Source organism: Rattus norvegicus, chromosome 18, assembly GCF_021556685.1.
Source record: "Rattus norvegicus strain SHRSP/BbbUtx chromosome 18, alternate assembly SHRSP_T2T, whole genome shotgun sequence".
Taxonomy (NCBI): Eukaryota; Metazoa; Chordata; class Mammalia; order Rodentia; family Muridae; genus Rattus; species Rattus norvegicus.
The window spans coordinates 60,107,305-60,128,782 of record NC_141551.1 but is presented as its reverse complement, the minus strand read 5'-3'; the positions used below and the strand labels follow the sequence as shown (position 1 = coordinate 60,128,782).

The 21,478-nt window shown below is 42.2% G+C and overlaps 1 protein-coding gene across 4 annotated transcripts in view; it reads left to right on the top strand.

The window, feature by feature from the left end:
- The window catches only part of Atp8b1 (ATPase phospholipid transporting 8B1), a 140,126-nt gene that overhangs the window by 71,755 nt on the left and 46,893 nt on the right, over positions 1–21,478 (top strand). For 3 of the 4 annotated variants that reach the window (NM_001437265.1, XM_087592413.1, XM_087592414.1), the window contains 9 exon segments: positions 8,686–8,783; positions 11,474–11,587; positions 13,040–13,138; positions 13,277–13,338; positions 17,070–17,142; positions 17,318–17,388; positions 18,636–18,718; positions 18,833–18,991; positions 19,273–19,361. In NM_001437265.1, coding sequence (NP_001424194.1) covers positions 8,686–8,783; positions 11,474–11,587; positions 13,040–13,138; positions 13,277–13,338; positions 17,070–17,142; positions 17,318–17,388; positions 18,636–18,718; positions 18,833–18,991; positions 19,273–19,361 — 848 coding nt within the window. 4 annotated transcript variants of the gene reach the window in all.

Below are 21,478 nucleotides of genomic sequence, written 5' to 3'. Positions count from 1 at the left end.
TCTTTAATTTCATAGCCACAACTTCTTTTCTTTATTGTTTTGCTATCTGAGTCCAGTTCCTTAAATACCATAGTTTAGTCCTGCTTGCTTTTGAACTTTGTGTTTACTCATATAGATCCATACACTATATAGTCTCATTCAAAATATTTTAAGGTATATTTATACTTATTTCCATGGCCATATAAATTGAAAGAAGTAATAGAATCATAATCATATTGTTATAATTATGCAAATCAATCTAATTTGCATGCATAGCGAGTGAAAATAAAGTCTCCCCTCCCTAGCTCTTCCTCAGCCACGAATTTTCCTTTTCTGAATTGCTCTTACTAGTTCCTCATAGATCCTTGAGAGGTATATGGCGCACATATGGATATGCACAAACCCTTACATACCTCTTGCTCTGTGTCATCAGGGACATGTGTGTGTATGCAGTCATGCCACATATTGCTTCTGTGCCTCTTGTAGCTGAAAGCCCAGGATAATAGTCACTAGTAACAGCCTTTGTCAGTTGGCCACATGATAAAGGATATTTCCCTACTATCCATGCAAAGCCACCTCATTTGTTTTATTTTTTTCTCTCTCAACTTAGGCTTTCAGTATGTGAATGTTTAACCAACTGCTCCTAGTAGGCGTTTTGCTTATTCCTAAACCTTGGGAAACATGACTGTATCCAAGAAGCTCTTTATGGCCAGCTCCCTACTGCAGAGAAGTATTCCCATGCATGGAGGATTATCTCCAGAAGTCAGAGTATCCCTCAGTGCACTGGGTATCAAATTCTGAGACATGGTCAAAGTGCTCTCCACAGAGGCTTTCCATAGGAACCCATTTTTTTTTAACTCAGAGAATCATGAGATTCTTTGCCAGAATTTTAGCATTATTAGATAAAACAAATGCTACCTCTATGAACAGTGGATCTTCAGTATCTTTTCTCCCATGAAAGAACTGTCTCTGTGTGTGTGTGTGTGTGTGGGGTTTATGTGCATGGTGTATGTATGTGGTACATACGTGGTTTGTATATGTATTGTGACATGTATGTATATATGTGCGGTATGTGGTGTGTGTGCACAGGGGACTTGCCTACCTATGTCCTGTACCCATGTCTCTCTGGGGTGGTTGGTCATTTTCTTTTAATATTAAGATTCTAGGCTTCTGATTTGTCTAGTCTCCTGAGTTGATCATAGCTTGTACCAACCAATCCAGGCTTTTGGTTGTTGGTGGCTTTGTAAATGAGAATTGAAAGCAGCACAGAGGACAGGGACAAGGCTATGCTGCTTCTTTTGCCAGATGGTACTGATCAAAGCACTGGGCATTAGGGGGAACGCTCTGCACATCACGTAGCTGTGCATAGATGTGGCAATGACAACAAGCGTTTACCAGAGTGGAGTGACACTGATCCAGGTGTGGCTGATGTCACTCACATCCCAGACATGTACCTGGTTGGTTTGTTGATGATCTTTCTAGTATCCAACTACAGGGCCCTATGTTAAAGATGTATTTTGGTGTTATTGGTAAATTTATCCCTCTTCTAGAAAATGAAACAAGATGCGTTCTTGGAATGCAAATTATGATTGTAGTGTAACTGTATAGTAAAATATATCCAAAAGGTGAATTCCTCCAAAGGCTGCTTGGCTAGTCTTCCCAAAGGAAAGCACATTAATGCAGTATTTCAAACCACATTAATAAATGTTCTCTGATTTTTTTTATTTTATATGTATGAGTATATGAACTTGCATGTATGTATGTACACTGTGTTCTGTGTTCATTCCGTACCTACAAAGTCAGAAGAGGTCATCAGATCACTTAGAACTGGAGTTACAGATGATTGTAAGCCACCTATGGGTGCCGGGGACCAATCTCAGGTCCTTTGCAAGAGCAACAAGTGCTCTTTTTTTTTTAAAGATTAATTTACTTTTTATGCACTTATATGGTGTTTTGCCTGCATGTATATATGTCTCTGGGTATATTAGTAGTTTGACTGCATATATTTATGCCTGTGTGAGGTGATATATCCCCTGGAACTAGAATAACAGACAGTTGTGGGCTGCCATGTAGGTGCTGAGAACTGAACCTGGATCCTCTGGAAGAACAGCTAATGTTCTTAACTGGTGATCCATTTCTCCAGCACCTCAGATAGTGCTTTTAATCTCTGAGCACATCTCTGATTATTTTTGCTAAATTCTCATAGTCATGTTAATTTTGCAAAGGCTAGCATAAATAAACATATTTATTTATTAAGAGTATTGGAAGAGAGGTATTTCAAGTGTTTTCTGTATGTAGATTTGACCATGGACCACCGTCTTCAGATCTTTTTATGGTCTTTGGTGGTAACACTATCCACATCTTCAAAGATGAAAAGACACCATTTTCCCTGTCCATACAGGCCAAACAGGAGCCCTGACTATGGGAAGCTTTCTGAGGCAGAGTTGAGGGGTTCTTGTGGCTAAACCTCAGATACAGACAGACATGCTGGGCAGTTTCTCTAGGCACCTCAGGGTATTGTCACATATGTAAAATAGACCAAAGTGGTCCTGGCAACCCTCATTGCTTCTACATGGAGTTAGAAGCTGCCCTTTGTTTAAGGCTTCCAAATGAAAACAGACTGGGGGAGGAGGGTATTAGGGATGGGGCCAAGTTCCGGAACCACCTGCTCAGATCGTCATTCTAGAAGGGAATTTAGGAAGCTGGTAAGGTTGGGGTAGGGCTGGAACTGACACACCAGGGGAAGGCAGGAAAACTCACGTTCAGCTCATTCACAGAAAGCCTTGTCCTTTCCTCCTTGGGTCTTTTGCTGGTTTGGTTCATTGTTGTTGGTTTGGTTTCGCTTGCTTCGAGGTTTTGTTTGTTTGTTGGGTTGATTGATTGGTTCGGTTTAATTTGGCTTGGCTTCGGTTTGTCGAGACACAGTTTTTCTGTGTAGATGGGCTGTTCTGGAACTTGCTCTGTAGACCAGGTTAGTTTCAAACTGGCAAAGATCCACCTGCCTCAGCCTCCTGGGTGCTGGGAATAAAGGCATGCACCACCACTGCCTGGCTGCTTTCCATTTTGCCTTTTAAACAGGGCGTCACTGGATAGCCCGGGCTAGCTGGCCTATAACTTTTAATCTTAAAAAAAATGTAAAATATTTTATTTCAAGTGTATGGGTGTTCTGCCTGCCTGTATGCATGCGTAGCACATGCGTGCCTGGTGCCCACAGAGGTCAGACGGTGACTTCAGATTCCCTGGAATTAGAGTTACGGATGATTGTGAAACAATTGTGTAAATGCTGAGAACTAAACTCAAGCTTAGCTCCTCTGAAAGCACAGCCAGTGCTCCTAACTGCTCAGTCACCTCCCTAGCCCCCGGCTTAACTTTTAGTCTTCCTGCCCCAGCATCCCTGGTAACTGCTGCGACTGCCCTCCTGGGCGTTTCTAGGACTGGGTTTCAGGCCTTCGCATTGAACTTTTCCTTCTTCTCTGGGTATCCCATCCACTTTCTTCCCTTCCTGAAACATAGGGCAATGTTCTCAGCAGTGTTCAGGTCTACCGGTGCCTAAGACACATCCCATAATAATCGAGGAGCTCAAGTAAAACCGTAAAACCTTATGTCCCTGGATATAGTACATACCACTGTAACCAGCATGTGGGAGGCTGAGGCCAGATACTAATGAGCCTCTGGCCAGCTTGGACTAAATAGTAAGACCCTGACTTAAAGAAGAATACAATAGTAAGGGCTGGACAGATGGCTCAGCAGTTAAGTGCACGCTGCTCTTGCAGACCCTGGTTCAATCTCCAGCATGCACACGGCAGTTTCCAACTGTCTGTAACTCCAATCTCAGGGCGTCCCTGGGCCCTGCTAGCCTCTAAGGGCACCAGGCACCCATGTGGTGCATTGCAGATACATGCAAGTGAACACCAATACACACAAAATACAAATTAGTAAGTCTTTTAAAAATAAAAACCCAGATCCATCGCAAACTGCCTCAACACGGAATGGATTCACGAGCGTCCTAAGAAACCTCTATTTTAGCTTCTCTCCTTTAGCGCTCTCCTTAGAGTGGGAAAGAAGTGTTCTGACTGCAGATCTTATCAAAGCTCACAGGTTGTTTTGTGCTTCCACTTCCACTTTCCCTCTTGATGAAACTGCTCCCCAGCTTGAGCGATGCCAGGAACATTTACACTTGTCATAACACAACACTTAACAATTCCCCGGTGAGTGGCAGCCAACCGCGCCAGGAAACGCTCAGGAAGGGTGTTGTGACTTCAAAAATGTAATCGAGTTTGTTATTTGCATTCTCCGGCAGTCTGCGCTTGGTCTCTTATAGTAGTATCTGTGTTTCCTAAGGAGTAGGAAGATAGAAAGCGAATCGCTTAAAAGAAAATGAGGTATTTTCATAAGTACCACACCGGTTTTCATAATTGTCATACAATTGATCATCTTATGGTCTCTTAGTCTCGAGGTTTTGTTTCTCTGTTTCCCCTCCCAAAAATAGCATGCCATACTCATTGTTCATTTCATCAAACCTCAGCCCACCCACTGCGTGTCACTCAAGAGAAAGTCATCTCCCTGCAGGTGGATGAACAACTCAGATGCCGCCTATGGCCTAACTCCTAACTGATGGCTTTCTAACGGATGACATGTGTTTTAAGTTTTCAGGGCAACAAGCCGTCTGCACTTCCTAGTCGGGGTACAAGCATGGCTGTATGTGCTATGGTAACAGAGAAAGGGCGATTCTGTTCCCATAACTGACCTTCCCAAGTTGGCTCTTGAGTGATGTAGAGGAGGGCCTAACCAGTACAGCAAGGTGGAGGACCAGGTACACTTGGAGATCCCATAGACCAACTAGATTCTAAGTCTTAGGCTAAGAGTCATCTTGCTAATCCTGCCAATACTCAGTGTTCTGAGATATAAGATATTAATCACTAGGCACCATGCCTGTCACATACATAAAATAGAACGTGTTATCTATGAAACTGACATAGTATAGGGCAGTGGAAGTCTGTATGGAAGAACTAGACAAAATACAGGAGATGCAGCCTTATTGCCAAGTGAAGTCATCTCTGTGCAGGAAGGTCCCTGGAATGTATGTGTCCACTGAGTGCTAGGTTTCAACAACAGGGCACCAATTGATATAGAAAGGAAGCAAGCTGGACTATGAAGTTAGCATTTCCAGTTCATTGTGAAGATACTGTTGGTGCTACCATGTTCAGGACACATGAACATGAGAGGAATTCGAGGACAAGCTTGGCAATGTTCTAGGTTCTCCTGGGAACCAGTCTGAGCAGAGAGGAGGACACAGTACCCATGATAAGGTGTGATCACTGCTGTCCCTCTGAATGGCTTAGCTACAGGATAGGGTAAGCATGAAGGAGGGAGGTCTAATTTTTGTCTACCCTCATGAGAATGTGTTCATTCACTATGTCTCCAAATGTTATGTTTGCCTCTGCCCTAGGGTAGAGTCAACTCCATCACTTGAAGACCTATGAGTGGCCCTGCCCAAAGGGGCAGCAGATAGAAGATAGAATAATCTATGTACTTTGGGAGTGGCACTGATAAAGGACAGGTCACAGAAGACTTTAAAGGTTAACAGCTGCCATAAAATGGGGTCTAGGTTGGGGCAGCTATGACTTAAAAGTGCTGGCTAGTGACATTCACACCTTTCTACCTAAGGATTGTGATTTTCAAGATTCAAAGACAGAGTAGCCAAAGGACAGCTGTCAGTGAACTGTGAACTGGCTTGTTCAACATGTCCAAAGAGGGCATGACCCTAAAAGAATGGCTAGAGTTGGCCCTAAAAGAATGGCTAAAGTCATACGGCCATCAGTGTCTGAGCAATGCTATCTATACCAACAAAAGACCAGACATGATCAGTGTACAACTGAAACATAAAAACAACATGGTCGGGCTGGAGAGATGGCTCAGTGGTTAAGAGAACTGACTGTTCTTCCAAAGGTCCTGAGTTCAGTTCCCAGCAACCACATGGTGGCTTACAACCATCTGTAATGAGATCTGATGCCCTCTTCTGGTGTGTCTGAAGACAGCTACAGTGTACTTACATATAATAAATAAATAAATCTTTAAAAAAAAAAAAAGAACATGGTCTTCAAGTCTATTGCTAGAAGTCATGCTGTTGGCCTGACCCAGCCATTGGCTATGTGGAGGAAGACTAAGCCACTGAGAGAGGCAGCCACAAGTCTCCAGCAATATCAGAATGACCCAGATTCCATGTCTTGAAGCTTATAAAAGACCTCTGGCCATGACTATGAGAAACATTAGCTATCTAAGAAGCTTGCCACTGGCTAGCTTCCTGTATATCTGTGCATTCCTGTAGACGAGTAGAAAGATATCTTGGGCAACATGAGAAAATATGTGTATCTCATGAGGCTACCATGAAGGACCAGATCAGAATTTAGGCCATTCCAACTGTGGTCACCTATAGGCATGTCTATATTTGTAGCAAAGGGATGAAGGGTCCTATAGCTACAAAGACTTCTGGGAGATCAGGATAGATTTGAGACCAAGAACCTCTACCCTACACAACAAGCAGGCCCAGGAGTGACATTGCTTACAGGGTGGGAAGGATGGTGTCTTAGTTTTATTTCTATGGCTGGGATCAAAATACTCTGACACAAATCAATGGCCTGGGTTTCTATGTACTTTTTCTCTTTCCCTTTTAAAGATTGAGCATGGCAAGTCAAAGCAAATGATTAAAAGTTCTGCAGCCAACCTCATTTTATCAATATAAAGTTATTTGGTATTAAGGATGTATATTTGCTCAGAATTCCAGGTTGCAATCCGTCATAGCTGGAAACTAAAGGTGACAGGAACTTAAAACAGCTAGCCAGATCACATCCACAGCCAAAAGCATAGAGAAATGGATGTGTGTATGCTTGTTACTCAGATGCCTTTGTCCATTCATATACAGTCCAAGACTCAGATTCATGGAATGAAGACACCTCTAGTAGACAGCTTCTTCCCACATCAATTAATCTTAATAAAGATAATTACCTATAAACATATCCATAGACCAAACTGATCTATCAATCCCTCATGGAAACTCTCTTCATAGCTGATTCTAGATTGTGTCAAGTTGATGATTAAAACTGACTACTTTGGTTGGAGATAAGGTTGTGTGCATATATATATATACATATATATTATATATGCATATGTGTGTGTGTGTGTGTGTGTGTGTGTGTGTGTGTGTGTGTTTCATCAGAGTTGGAAATACAGTGTTAAAGAAAGGACCTGGGCCATTGGCCTCAGGCATCATCAACCCTAGAGATAATCAAGTTAGCCAGCACAGCATGATGATGCACGTAGGTGTTTAAAGAGACATCTGTTAAACAAGAAATTGTTGCCCTAAGCAGAAGAGATACTATGAACTTTCTAAAGTTCCCTGGAGTTCAGACATAAAAACAGCATGAAATAAACTTGGAAAGATGACAGGCTGGTCACCAAGAAAAGGCACGCGCAATGCCAATTCAAGATTATGACTCAGAAGTGTGGGGTTAGTTGGCGATACCCTTCTTTGCAATTTATTCATTCACTGAATATTTAAAGCAATGTAAACTAAACATTAGAAACAAGCAATGGGGACTGGAGAGATGGCTCAGAGGTTAAGAGCACCGACTGCTCTTCCAGAGGTCCTGAGTTCAGATCCCAGCAACCACATGGTGACTCACAACCATCTGTAATGGGATCTGATGCCCTCTTCTAGTGTGTCTGAAGACAGTGACAATGCACTCACATACATAAAATAAATCTTAAAAAAAAAAAGAAACAAGCAATGGGATTGAAATTTTAGTATAGTTGTAAACTTCTGGATCTTTGGTGGTTTTCTTTCGTTCATGTTTAGAGGTAGATTTTTCTTTCAGAACATTAATGTTCCATGAGTGGCTGGTCAAGTCTCAACTTGCATGTTCACTTGCTAGGATTACAAGTTGTAATTTAAACCTCTGACATGTATTCTAGTGGGCTCTTGCTCTGAAAGACTGAGATCAAGCTGTTAGTAGGTTTCCTTCTTCCCAAGGATTGTGAGGTTGGGATCTGTCTCATTTATCTTTCCTGTCGCTGAGATAAAATACCTAAACAAAGGGACTTTAAGGGAAAAGGGGGACTCACATTGACTCACAGATCAAGGGTACAGTCCATCTCGGCAGAGAAGGCCTGGCAGTAGGAGGTTGAGGCAGCCATTCACATTGCAGCCACACTCATTCAGGAAGCAGTTAGAGGTGAACACCTGTTTGGCTCCTCGCTTCTCCTTCTTTATGTTAGGACCCGAGTCCATGCCGTGTGCTCACAGTTAGAATAGGCCTCCTACCTTGGTTAATGTGATCAAGATAATTCCACACAGGCATGCCAAGAGCCCTGAGTCTCATGTGATTCTCGACTTCATTGTCGACCCAAATTGACAATTGAGATGGCCCATCACAGGTTCCACTTCAGGCTGTATGACTGTAGATTTCTATCTTCCACAGATGACTTCATGCTATCCTCCTTCCTTGTTGGCATCTCAATGGCCTCTTTGAGGAGACCATCATATATATATATATATATATATATATATATATATATATATATATATATATATATATATATATATATATATATAAAATAGATTATGGCCTACTCTATAGACCTGTCTTTGATTCCTTCCCCAGTGACCCTTGTTTGTACTTACAGTTCTTTTTTCTTTCTCTTTTAAAGATTGCACGTGGCAAGTCAAAGCAAATGATCGAAAGTTCCACGAACAACCTCATTTTATGAACACCAAGTTCTTTTGTATTAAGGAGAGCAAATATGCGGTAAGTTAATGCTAAAAATGTTTTTACGATACTCCAGGTTAGCCTAGTCACTGATATGCTTGTCAACTTCAAACAGTACCTCCCATCTAGGTAACCACTTACTTGGGTCTATTAATAACCCTCCCTCATTCTATAGACTGTTGTTTTAATTAGAGTTTGACTACTCTGAAGGTTGGTAGGTATGACGAAACAAAATAGAATTATGTCCATTGGAAACTTCCCCTGTGTGGCTGCAAGGTTCTTGCCAAGATATCTTATGAAAATTATGATTATCAATGAAGTCCCGTTTTGAAAGTCATGAGTTGACTCTGCCTTAAAGATATCAAGAATATTTTCACCTACAATGATTATTTCCTTTAATATATGATAAAGCATATGGACAAGTGTTATGTTAGAGAGATGGCTCAGTGGTTAAGAGTACTTACTGTGGGGTTGGGGATTTAGCTCAGTGGTAGAGCACTTGCCTAGCAAGCGCAAGGCCCTGAGTTCGGTCCCCAGCTCTGAAAAAAAGAAAAAAAAAAAAAGAGTACTTACTGCTCTTGCAGAGGACCATGGTTCAGTTCCCATCACACGCAAGGCAGCTCGTGACCATTATAACTCCAGTTCTTGGGAGCATGAAACCCTCAAGATTATAGACAAGTGTTAGTTAAAAACAGAGAAAGGAATTTATTCAGTGTGGCCACATTGAGAAGAGTAACAAATAAAGCAGTCCAATGACTTTCCATGTCCATCTTCTAGATTGTCCCATGAGGTGAAAGATAACTAGAAGATGAGGGTTATGCATAACTAAGTTGTCCCTGTCAGTATGTTACCAACCCTATCACTCATTGTGTTGGTCTAGTTTGATCTACCAAGTGATCTGACAAGCTGTTGTAACTGTGAAATCTTTTCTAGGAGAAATTCCTCCTCTGGTTGGTACCAGATTTTAGCCTTTTTCTTCTCTCATGCAAGTCCAGAGTCAAGGGGTTGACAAGATAGGGTCCTTATGAAGAATCTCAGAATCAGATCCATGCCTGTCCCAACATCTAGTGCTTTCCCACAATTCTTAGCATTCTTTGGCTTGAAAACACATCACTCCAATCTCTGTCCAATGCAATCTTCTGTCTTCTTCCTATGTATCTCTGAATCCAGTTCCTCCCACCTTCTTACAGGCAACGGTTCTCAACCTTCCTAATGCTGCAACTCTTTAATACAGTTCCCTATATCATGGTGTCCTCCCACTGTAAAATTATTTTCGTTGCTACTTCATAACTATAATTATCTACTGTTATAAATTCTAATCTGTAAAAGTAACTTTCATTCTCTTGTAGTAATTTTCATCTCTAAGGGTTTCTGCCTCAGTCTGCTAACCTAGGCCTTGTCTTGGAAGCTTCTAGCCTCCTTAAAATCTAATCTAGGCCTAGAAAGTTTTCAGCCTCTGAGACTTGCTGCTGAATAAGCTCACCCTTTCTAGTTCTTTCTAAACTCTGGCTGGCAAATCGACTCAGCTATTTTGGCTCAAACTCTTCTCCAAGCTGACTGACTCAATCTGGCTTCTCTCTCAGCCTCTGACTTTTTGTTCTGCTTGGCAATCTGTTCTAATCTTCTGCCTCCTTTCTCATTCACTGGCTTGTTCTGTCTTTACCTGTGTCTAGCTTGTTTTCTCTTCAACCTGCCTCTGTAAAACTCTACTGACAAAACTGCCTCCCCTCTCTTTTTCCTTTCTCTCTCTCTCTCTCTCTCTCTCTCTCTCTCTCTCTCTCTCTCTCTCTCTCTCTCTCTCTCTCTGTACTGCCTTCTTAGTAGCTTCCTGTCCTCTCTCTTCTTGTGAGTTGGGCATATCCTACTCTGTCAACTCTTTCTCTGATCCATCACTTTGTTTTCCACTCGATTAGACATCACTTTCAAACATGAGTACCTCCCTCTACAAACTAACTTTACCTCCACCATTTGGGATTAAAGGTGTAAAATAAGGGTGTGTCTGTATTCCAGCCAGAGGGATTACAGATAATGTTCTAAGGTAGAGCCACAGCTTAACTAGAAACAGGTTTTTTTTTTTCAGCAAATAACACAATCTTGGGGTTCACAGTGACATCAAATATCCTGCAATAGTAATGTAAATACGTGTGTTTTCCAATGGTCTTCAGCAACCCTGTGAAAGGGTCAGTTTACACCTCCCAAAGGGGTCGAGACCCACAGGTTGAGGACCATTGCTCTAAGGAGACCAGTCATTAGCTTAGAATTCACCCTGATCCACTGTGAAATCATTCTTATTTTATCTGCTAACCTATAGACAAGTAAGAGCTTGTTAATGGGTATTAGACTTAGGCTTCCTTCCCAAGAACATGATCAATCTATAAGAAACATATTTTTGCTCTTTCTGATTCAGTGGCTTTTATCATACCTTAATAAAAGGTACTTAACCTGCTCTGTTCTTGTTGGCATCTATCTTTGCCCCAAGTTCTAAAAGGTACAATGGGACAAAAAAAATGTGATGCAGGATCCATATGGTCACAGGCTGGTGTCTGTGTCTTGTGATTTAGACTGTAAAATTATTCCAAACGTGTCTAGAATTAAAAACCGAGCAACTAGAATTATGGCCCTGGGCTTTGACAAGCTATGGGAAATAGCGACTTGTATAGGTGGGTGGACTTGGTATATGGCATCATTTACAATAACTAATTGTTTGGTTTGGTTTTGTGTTCCAACAGAGTAATGCAATTAAAACATACAAGTACAATGCACTGACCTTTCTACCCATGAATTTGTTTGAGCAATTTAAGAGGGCAGCCAACTTCTATTTCCTGATCCTCCTGATCTTGCAGGTAAAGCTCTTTGAGGCCTTGACTCTGTTGTCAGTGACGGGTGCTGAAGGCAGGCAGCAAGTAGACAGTCCCAGGGTTGTTATCGTTGTTGTTATTGTTGTTTGTGTTTGTCTTTTCTTTTTAACTTAGTCACCTGTTTTTCCATAAGGGTACTTTTGTTCATAAATCTTCTTAGTCCTTTTTTGTGAGTTGGTTTTATATTAGAAACGAAGCACTTTTGTTTTAAGTCAAGGAGTCCTTATCTGGAGTGTTAGACTTTTATCTGTGTAGAAATGGTTATTATCATCGAGGGGCTCTACACGATTCAGTTAGTGCTTACAATCAACCTTTAGTACCTAATGATAAGTGGGTTATAAAGATAACATAGTCTGTTGGCTTTATCCGATGCTTTATCACAGGGTTGGACTAGAAAACATCCAATTCACTGGGATTTACTAATAAAGCCTTAAAATATAGTAGCATGTGTGTCTGAGAGGGGTGTAGGACTTGTGGGGCAGAGAGTATAGAAAAGATAGAAAAGACACAAAGAAGTGAATATTCAACAGATGTGGGGAAAGGACCTGATAACTCGGTCAGAAAAGGGTGTGTTGCTGGGCAAGTATAGAGGTGTACTTCAAGTCCTATTAGGTTTTTCTGTGGTCAGTGGGCTCCTTTCCCTTCACCTACTTCAAGAAGAAACATGTTCATGATATGGCTGCAGCCCACTTACTTTTAGCATAAGATCCAGCATTGCCCACTAAAGTGATAGCAATGGGTTGTTTGCCTGTCTATTGGCTGATTGTGAGGTAAATTCCAGCACTCACTTCATTTTGCAGAGAAGAGCTGAAGCACAATGGGGTAGAGTAACTTGCCCAAAGTCTGAAATCCTGAACATGTAGAGCTGGACAGTGCTGGACCCAGGAGCTTAATTTGAAAGAGCCAGCTATGGGCCAATGATCAGCCAATGATTCTACCCGAGATGCTGTCTTGATGAGATGGCGCTTCCTTTGTTGCCTAGGCCAGGAACAAAGACTATGATAGGAGCTTTACCTAATCATTTGCCTTCAGAAGTAGCCGTCTGCTTCATATTACCATCTTTTGTCTAATTGTGGGACCACAGGAACCACTGGCTGAACACATCTTGCTCGGAGTCAATGGCTGCTTCTTCCCAACCTCACCCACTTTGAATTTTTACAAAATAGTTTGGAGTAGTTAGGATGTGAACTCCCTTTGATGTTTAATTAGAGACAGCAGGATGGCCATTAAATGTCCTTTCCTCAGTGTACTGCAGTTCTCTATAGACTTGGCCAGTGATAGACATCAGAATCAGCAAACTTAATATCAACTGCCTATTGTTATCCGCTGCCTAAAGCTAGATATGCTTTGGTGGGAACACGCTTGCGTGCATGCGTGCGTGTGTGCATGCCTGCGTGTGTGAGTGTGTGTACATGCAAGCGTTTCGGTTTCTTTCAGGCAATTCCTCAAATCTCCACCCTGGCATGGTATACCACACTTGTACCTCTACTTCTGGTGCTGGGCATCACGGCAATCAAAGACCTGGTAGATGATGTGGTAAGGATTTCTCAAGCCACTTTCTTCTTATCCTTGATATTTTATCATTGATCATTGATTATTGATCATTATCATTTGTCATTGATATTTTAAATATCGAGATGATCCAAATAATAATTCCTCATCTTCCTTCCAAAGGCTCGCCATAAAATGGACAAGGAAATCAACAACAGGACATGTGAAGTCATTAAGGACGGCAGGTACCTGTTCTTCATTTAGCTATGTAGATATCATGTATAAATGTGTCTAGATGTGTATTGAGGAATAACTGTTAGCTCCTAGAAGTCTATGGCCCATTAGCTTCATGTGTATGTGTCTGTGTGTGTTCCTGTGAGTCTGTGCACAGGTACATGTGGGGATGAGTGTGTGTGCACAGGGTACCAGAAGTCAATGTTGGGAATCTTTTCACAGATGCCGTCTACTTTCCTTTTTGAAACTATGTCTCTCAAGTTTCTGGGGCTCACCAATTCAGTTAGTCTATCTGGGAAGCAAGCTCAGGGGTCTGGCTATCTCCACGTCCCTAGCCTGGGATTACAAGCATATACTTTCTGGCATTCCTGGCTTTTCACATGGACTCTGGGGATCGAACTCTGGTCCTCAAGATTGTATTGCAAGTACTTTATTGATTGAATCTGAGTACATTAAAATTTTAATAGTGAGTCATCCCTGAAAAAGAGAAATTCACCCCTCCTTCAGGGCTGTGATTACGTGCTCAGATTGGAACATATGTAGTTGTTTATTGGACTTGTTCTACCAGAATATGCAACTCTTACATAGCCGGCTTCCTCCAGTGCACTGTATCTGCCTCCACCATACTCAGATGTATCCCCTTCATGGATTTGCTCATGCAGGCTGCCCCCCAATATCTTTCCTAATTTGCCATCTAAAGTGACTTCTTCCTCCCCTCCACTTTCAAAAGAACATTAATACCCGTCCCTTTATGATATGAATTGCATTAGAATTATTTTTGTAGGTATTTAACCTCCAGGTTCATCCCACCTCACTGTTTAGGGTACATCTAACAGGCAGAAAGAGTTCAATAGACTCCTGTTCAAAGAACACAGAATAAAGTCAACTCTAGCCAAGTCTACCAACTGAAAGACCAGCAATGAGTTGCTTTGTGAGCAAGATCCTTAAGAAAGGACTCCAAAGTCAAGTGCTAAAAAGAGGAATGAAAGCCCAACTCAAAAGACTAGTGTATCCACAGTTAGGAAAATAATTCGATTTACAGCCAAAACCACATATCCACTGTGTTTAGCTCAAAATAGATGCCACCAAGTTGTAAATGTTGACAAAGGTTTTTTTTTTCCTCCTTGTAAATAAATGAATGGATTCTGGGCTGGAAGTTACCTCAGGAAACACTTAGAGTCAATATTGTGAATGGGGTAGGGGGTGGGGTGGGAGGAGTGAATTCTTTGCCATCCCTGGTAATGGGCAGCTCTGAAGCTAGGGGGAAAACTCAGAGTAGAGAGCTTGCCTACCATGCACACGTTGCCTACATGAACACACATGCACACACACATGTACACACACATGCACATGCACAAGGTCTCAGCTGTACTGACCTTGGAGCTGAGGAACATCTCCAGCAGGGCCTTGGATTTGGCAGGTCTTAACAACAAATCAAGCACACATGAACATGGGGTGTCAGTGAGGTAGGACCCGGAAGCCTCCTCCAAGAAAACTGTCAGGTCAGTCAGCCCAACAGAATGGCCTCTGATGTTCCCAGAGTTGGGACGTAAAAGTTACCGATGTGTCCCTTTGTAATTTGGGATCAACACATACATTTCTAAGTCATAATTTAAGCAATATTATAATATAAAATAAAGTATAAATGTCTCTCTTCTTTCTGTCTTGTTCGTCATTGTTCATTTGTCTGTTTGTTACTTTTATTATTATTTTTGGTGCTGAGGCTTGAAATAGGGAACTTATACACCCTAAACCTACACTGTGTCTCCAAGTGACATCTCGAGCCCTTGGAATTTCATTTTATTGAGTGATAAGCTGAGTTTATTTTTAAAAATTCTGCATTTAAAGTTGGGAATTTAAATTCTTATAAATTGGAGAAACTTGATCCTAAATATCCAGTGTTCTGTTGTTTGTGAACACATGGGTGGACAACATAGTAGTTAAATGTCTGTGTTCAGGAAACAGCTTACTGGTTACTGTAGGGTTGTCATGGCCATTACTACTGGGTATCTGAAACTTTCACCACCCAGGCCTCCTTTTTCGCCTGAGAAATTTTTATAAAAGCTTGGGTGTACCAAATATGCATACAAATCAATCATTGTCTGATAATAAGTCATTAAAATTTTATTTTATGATGAACATTTGATATTAATATAATTTGATCATTTATTAAGGCTAAAAGTACATTTTCATACTAGTGATTATGCCTGTTTATTTTTACGTGAAGAATTAAGTCTTCGATGAACATTTGACCGGCAGGACTTAGAATAGCTTCAACCCTCTTCAGCTGACCAGTATTTTGATATTTTTGAATCCTCATTGCTGGCAACTCTGAACCATAAATGCATAGGACAAATGGCGGAAGTAAGCTTAAAGCCACTGCAGGGACTGTTGCAAATTCTATCCTCATCCCAAGCCAGAACTTATATAATTTTTTTTTTGTTTTGCTGCTGCTCTTTCTTTCTTTCTTTGTTTACAAAATTCAAGTAAGCAACTCAAAAGCAGCAAATTTTTAAATTATCTTTTGGGTTACCATATGAGGTAATGACTTTCATTATAATACTTTATGTGTCATATTTGATTCTTGTTTTTTGAAGATCTATTTATTTTATTTATATGTGTACACTGTAACTGTTCTCAGACACATAGTAAGAGGCATCAGATCCCATTACAGATGGTTGTGAGCCACCATGTGGTTGCTGGGATTTGAACTCAGGACCTCTGGAAGAGCAGGCAGTGCTCTTAACCACTGAACCATCTCTCCATCCCGTCATATTTGATTCTCAATAATTCCCTTCCAGCAATTTTTAAAATCAAGCATTCTAGCATAATGTAGTACAAAGATGTACTATCTTTCTGAAGAATATGGCAGGAAATATTGAAGTCTTTGTTTTCCACAATTAAACGGTTGTGTCTCTATAAGAACGGAAACCACTTATGTGTGCAATGAACCCACCCGCAGTCATTAACAAGCAGTCATCCCCTTGAACCTGGACTGACGTGTTCCAGCCAGTGCTCATTGGCAGAACCATGGCCTCAGTGGAGTTTCATACCATAGCATGAATGAACGCTCCCAGAAACACCTCAGGCTCCTTAAGCATTTGATCTTGAATTTTGAGGGGATTTTTTGTATACTCATAAATCTGTTACTGTCGTCAAAAGTTGTAACCCCCCACATTCAGTTACATGATTTCCTAGGGAAGAGCAAACCGGGGTTTAGAAAACTGGGAGCTGGCAGACCCTTTGGATGCATGAAGAAAGCCTTTGAGGCGGAGGACTACAGTCTAAAGCCTTTCGCACATTGATGCATTAGACAGGGAGTGCCCTGTGGAATTTAAAGGCGAGGACCCCTGTGAGAGTTAAAGTCTGTGGGGATTCTTGGTGACCTGTGGGGAATCACGTGGTTCTAAGCAAGTGATGAGTGACAGAGAAAGAAAGAAACAAACAGAAGACAGGGAGGAATAGCAAGCCGTGAACACAGGGAGAAGGTGGCCACTGTCCCCACCGCATGTTGAAGTGGCTTCTTCCCCACATGGAACATGGTGAAAAGAACGCAGCACCGTACTCCGGTGCCTCCCAACAGGTTAAGGCAACCCCTGTGGCATCAGTGGAAGGGAAGGCTTGGAGCAAACCCTCTCCTGTGATTTGTACATTTATTTAAGAATCTTTGACACCCAGGAAGAATGAGAATTCCCTGGCCTAAAACTTAAAAACCCAAATTGTCCTTATTTTTGATCCTTAGGTTCAAAATCATCAAGTGGAAAGATATCCAGGTTGGAGACGTCATCCGTCTGAAGAAGAATGATTTTATTCCAGTAAGGGAATGGCTTCTACTCCTCCTCTTCTTCTCCTCATGCATACCCACCCCATCTTCTCCCCCACCCTATCCCCACCTTCACCCCAGCCTCCCACCAGACCTCCCCATTCTCCACACCATTTCCTTCTACCCCAGGGGACACTGTGTGGCAGGTGTCTTTGTGTTTTCGACAGGCCGACATTCTGCTATTGTCCAGCTCCGAGCCTAACAGCCTCTGCTATGTAGAAACGGCTGAGCTTGACGGGTGAGTGTATCTCGGGTGGACCTATTCCAAAGGTGGCCAGGAAGGGAACATGCATTCTGGGTAGGAAGCGCTGCGAATTGGCCTTTGCCTCAGCTGTAGTCTGACAAGTCCGCAGCAGACTGACTCCCTTTCTCTATAAACTGGAGCTTTTCCCCACCTCCCGTTAAGACCACATACCTGAGTTCCTTGTAGACTGCTGAGAAGCGACCACGGATACAATTATATCTTTAGAAAAGAGACTAGGTTCTTTGCCAATTGAAATTTTTGAATTCTCTTCTCATTTTTAGAATAAAACGCTGGGGGTTTTTATAGCAATTTTCAGTAGATTTATTGAGTACTTAAGCACATGAGAGAACATTTTGACAACTATGTAATTATCACACAAGGAAGCTAAGGCCCAGGGAGATAGAGTAGCCTGGTGGAGGTCACATAAGAAGGAACAGTGACAGTCACAGCTCTGCTCCCTGTGGCCCCTGTTTTTCATACCCCAGCTATGGACCCCATGGCTTTATGGAGAGCCAGAGCCACAGGAGGGGAAAACTGGCCTTGCTTGCCCTGCAGTTCTGGCTGGTTGATTGTCCAATCTTAGAGGGGGCACAGCCCTTATTCCCAGTGCTGAGAAAGTCCAAAACTTTCAAGAGACAGGAAGCCCCATCAGGCCTTGTCAGAACTGAATGGCGGAGGTGGGATCATCAGTCAGCTTCCTAAGGAGTGGAGACTCCCTTGTTCCTGACCAATCCTGAGAAGACAGCCTAGCACTCCTGCAGAGTACCCCCACTTGCCTTCCTTTGGGCTGTGGCTGGTGCAGCCTAAACATACTTACCACCTCCTCTCCTGACTAGAGTTGCCTTTTTTGAAACACATCCAATTATCTGCTCTAGAATGTAAATATATTGACAAAAGGCTGTCCGCACTGGGTCTGTCCCACATACAGTCGTCGTGTCCTGCATCCTGTGGACCAGGTTTGGGGGCAAGAAGTGCACGTGAAAAGAAGGCTGTATTTTGTCTTAACGGGCACAGTGGCACGCAGCAAAAGGGCGTGTGGCAAGTCTTAGGTTTATAGTCTTGCTCCAGCGCCAGATTAGCCCATCTAAACTCACAATTAGACTGAAAATAGAACAGACTAATGATTATGCTTCGTTCACCCCTAAACAGGCAGAATGTTGCTCTGTGAGACTTTTTTTTTTTTGGTCTTTTGAGTTCCGAATCGTGTCCCTCTAATTTAACCCACCTCCCTCTCTCTGTAGAGAAACCAATTTGAAGTTCAAAATGGCCCTGGAAATCACAGACCAGTATCTCCAAATAGAAGATAACTTGGCGACGTTTGATGGTTTGTACAGAGCCTACCTTACTTTGGGTTAAATTCTGGTTGTTTTTGTTCGGTCTCCATGGCCCAAGCCATGCATTTGTATTTGACTGACGTGAGTTATACCTTCTGGAAAAGGTTTCATCGAATGTGAGGAACCAAACAACCGGTTAGACAAGTTCACGGGAACGCTCTTTTGGAGGAACCAAAGTTTTCCTTTGGATGCTGATAAAATCCTGTTGCGGGGCTGCGTGATTAGGAACACCGATGTCTGCCATGGCTTGGTCATTTTTGCAGGTACCTCCTGAATGCGCTTCAAGTTCTTACAGTTTAAAGAAAGAGCAGAGCATAGTGGTCCAGGCTCATTATCCCCTCACTCAGGAGACCGAGGCAGGAGGACTGCCATGTCAGAGCCAACTGGAACTAGGTGGCCAGACCAGAAGTGTTGGTCATCAATCAGTGGTGGGAAAAAGTTTTTCTGTTCTTTCCACATCAAAATCACAGAAAGGGTAATTTTATTGACGTGTTTATTAATTGAATTGTGCAACTACTAATCACACTGAATTTTCCCTTTTTAGGTGCTGACACGAAGATAATGAAGAACAGTGGGAAAACCAGATTTAAAAGAACTAAAATCGATTACTTGATGAACTACATGGTGTACACGGTATTCATTTTTATTCTGGTAGATGGGAGAGTAGACCCGCTATCTTTTGCTCCAGATTTGATGTGTGCTTTTCTAACGTGAGATAATCTTACATCTTTATTTGGAGTGCAAAGAGTCCTGGACACCCCAAGACTAACGGGATAGATGTAAAGGGACTCCCCAGCCTTTTCTGAGAAATTTCACACTTTAAGCAAGAGAGCCCCCTCAGGGAGAGAAAATTCAGAGGCTGTTCCTGGGTGTTTTCATGGTTGACTATTGATTACTTAAAAACCAGGAATATTACACTGAGGACCTTACCAGAGTTGTTAGGGTCAGAATCTTGGCCCTGGCATTCTTAATAAGCTAGACATGGCTACCCAAGCTCATTAGGTCAATGAAACAGGCAAGTACTAATTAAAAAACAGAGAAAGGAGATTTATTCAGTGCAGCCACACTGGGAAGAGAAACAGCATCGTCAGGGTCCTGGCATAAAGTTTAATCTCAACTAGAAAGGAAGAAGTGTACGAAAGGAAGATGTCCTGATTGCATTGGGGTCCCACCCATCACTGGTCCATCATTTTCTGAGTTCCAGTTCCAATCCTCTGGCTGGCACCAAGCTTCAGCCTCTCCCATCAGCCAGCATTAGATTCCTGGGAGATTTTCAATTCCTTGGGGACCATTGTTTTAATAGACTGATAGCCAAAGGGAGGGGGCGCAAACAGTTCTCTTTAAAATATTTCCCCTCTTGCCAGGATTGTTAGAAGTCTAGGAACTATAGAGAGGGCTTCATTGCTGTTAGCTTTCCATGAGGGTAGCTATCATCAATGCAAGTGTATGTTTATATTTTAAGGTTAGCAATAAGGGTTCTTGAGAGTCTTCAAAGCTATACCCCGCCTCAAGATTCGGAAGGCTCCCCGGGTTTGGTGTTCACGCCTGTGTCTTACTGCGGCAGAAGATCAGAGAATAAGCAGAAGGCTCACAAGGCGTATCTAGAGGAAGTTGGTTTTGTTTGTAGACACTCAGTTTCAACATCAGCAATGTGTGGCTCTATCCACTCCCTGCTGTCTACAGCAGAGCTCCTTAGAGACTATTTTAGTAGGGAGCTGAGTATATGGGCTCCACTCGCCTGCCATGCTCCAAATTCTAGACTTACTGTAGAAATGCATAAAAGGTATCCTTTGCCCAAACGGGCACAGCGAGCTATTCTTCTAGGACAGTTGTTCTCAACCTGTAGGTGGAGATCCCTTTAAGGGTGTCAAACCACCCTTCACAGGGGTTGCAGGTCAGATATTTACATTACAGTTCATAACGGTAGCAAAATCACAGTTATGAAGTAGCAGTGAAATTAACTTTATTGATAGGGGCCACCCCAACATGATGAGCTGTATTAAAGGGCCACAGCGTTTAGAAGGTTGAGAGCAACTGTTAACAGGAGAATCAGAAATAAGAAGCTGGGAAACTCTCCCTAAACCTAACTTTCCATATGCCAGCCAAGGGAGAGTAGGTTTGGGCCGTGGTATTAACTCTGTTCTGCGTGCTCTGGGATCTGAGTCTAAGCAGTCCCACTTCCTAAGGAGAATTGCTTTTCAGATACTCACTTCAACCTGAGCGCAGAAGCTCTTCAGATTGCATAGACGATTTGTTCAAGTGTGTGTGTATTTACAGACACATTAAAGTAGTAAAGTAATCTGAGTACCCGCCCCCCAATTTTATGAAAACAGTTCTTAAGACTTGGAATGCTCATCTCTACTGTCACTGTAACCGTCACAAGGCAAGCACTCAGATGATCACTGCCTCTCCTCTGGTCCCCTTCATTTCAAAAAGGCCCTGGAGAGTCTATGTTTAGAACTCTATGTTTCCCTGGAAATGACTACTGTGGCTAGATAGATATTTCTATGAAAATTGGGGGTGGGGAGGATTGAGACAGGGTCTTGCTATATAGCCCAGGCTGACTTCAATTTTTTTGTCCCATTAATATATGCTTCTTAGCTCCATAACTTGGTATCTATTGTACCTTAGACCGTCTTATCTGGTGTATTAGTTAACGTTCTGTTGCTGTGATAAAATACCATGGCTACCATGACTGAGAGTGACTTAGAAGGGAAGGGATGGGTTGTTTTTTTGTTTTGTTTTGGTTT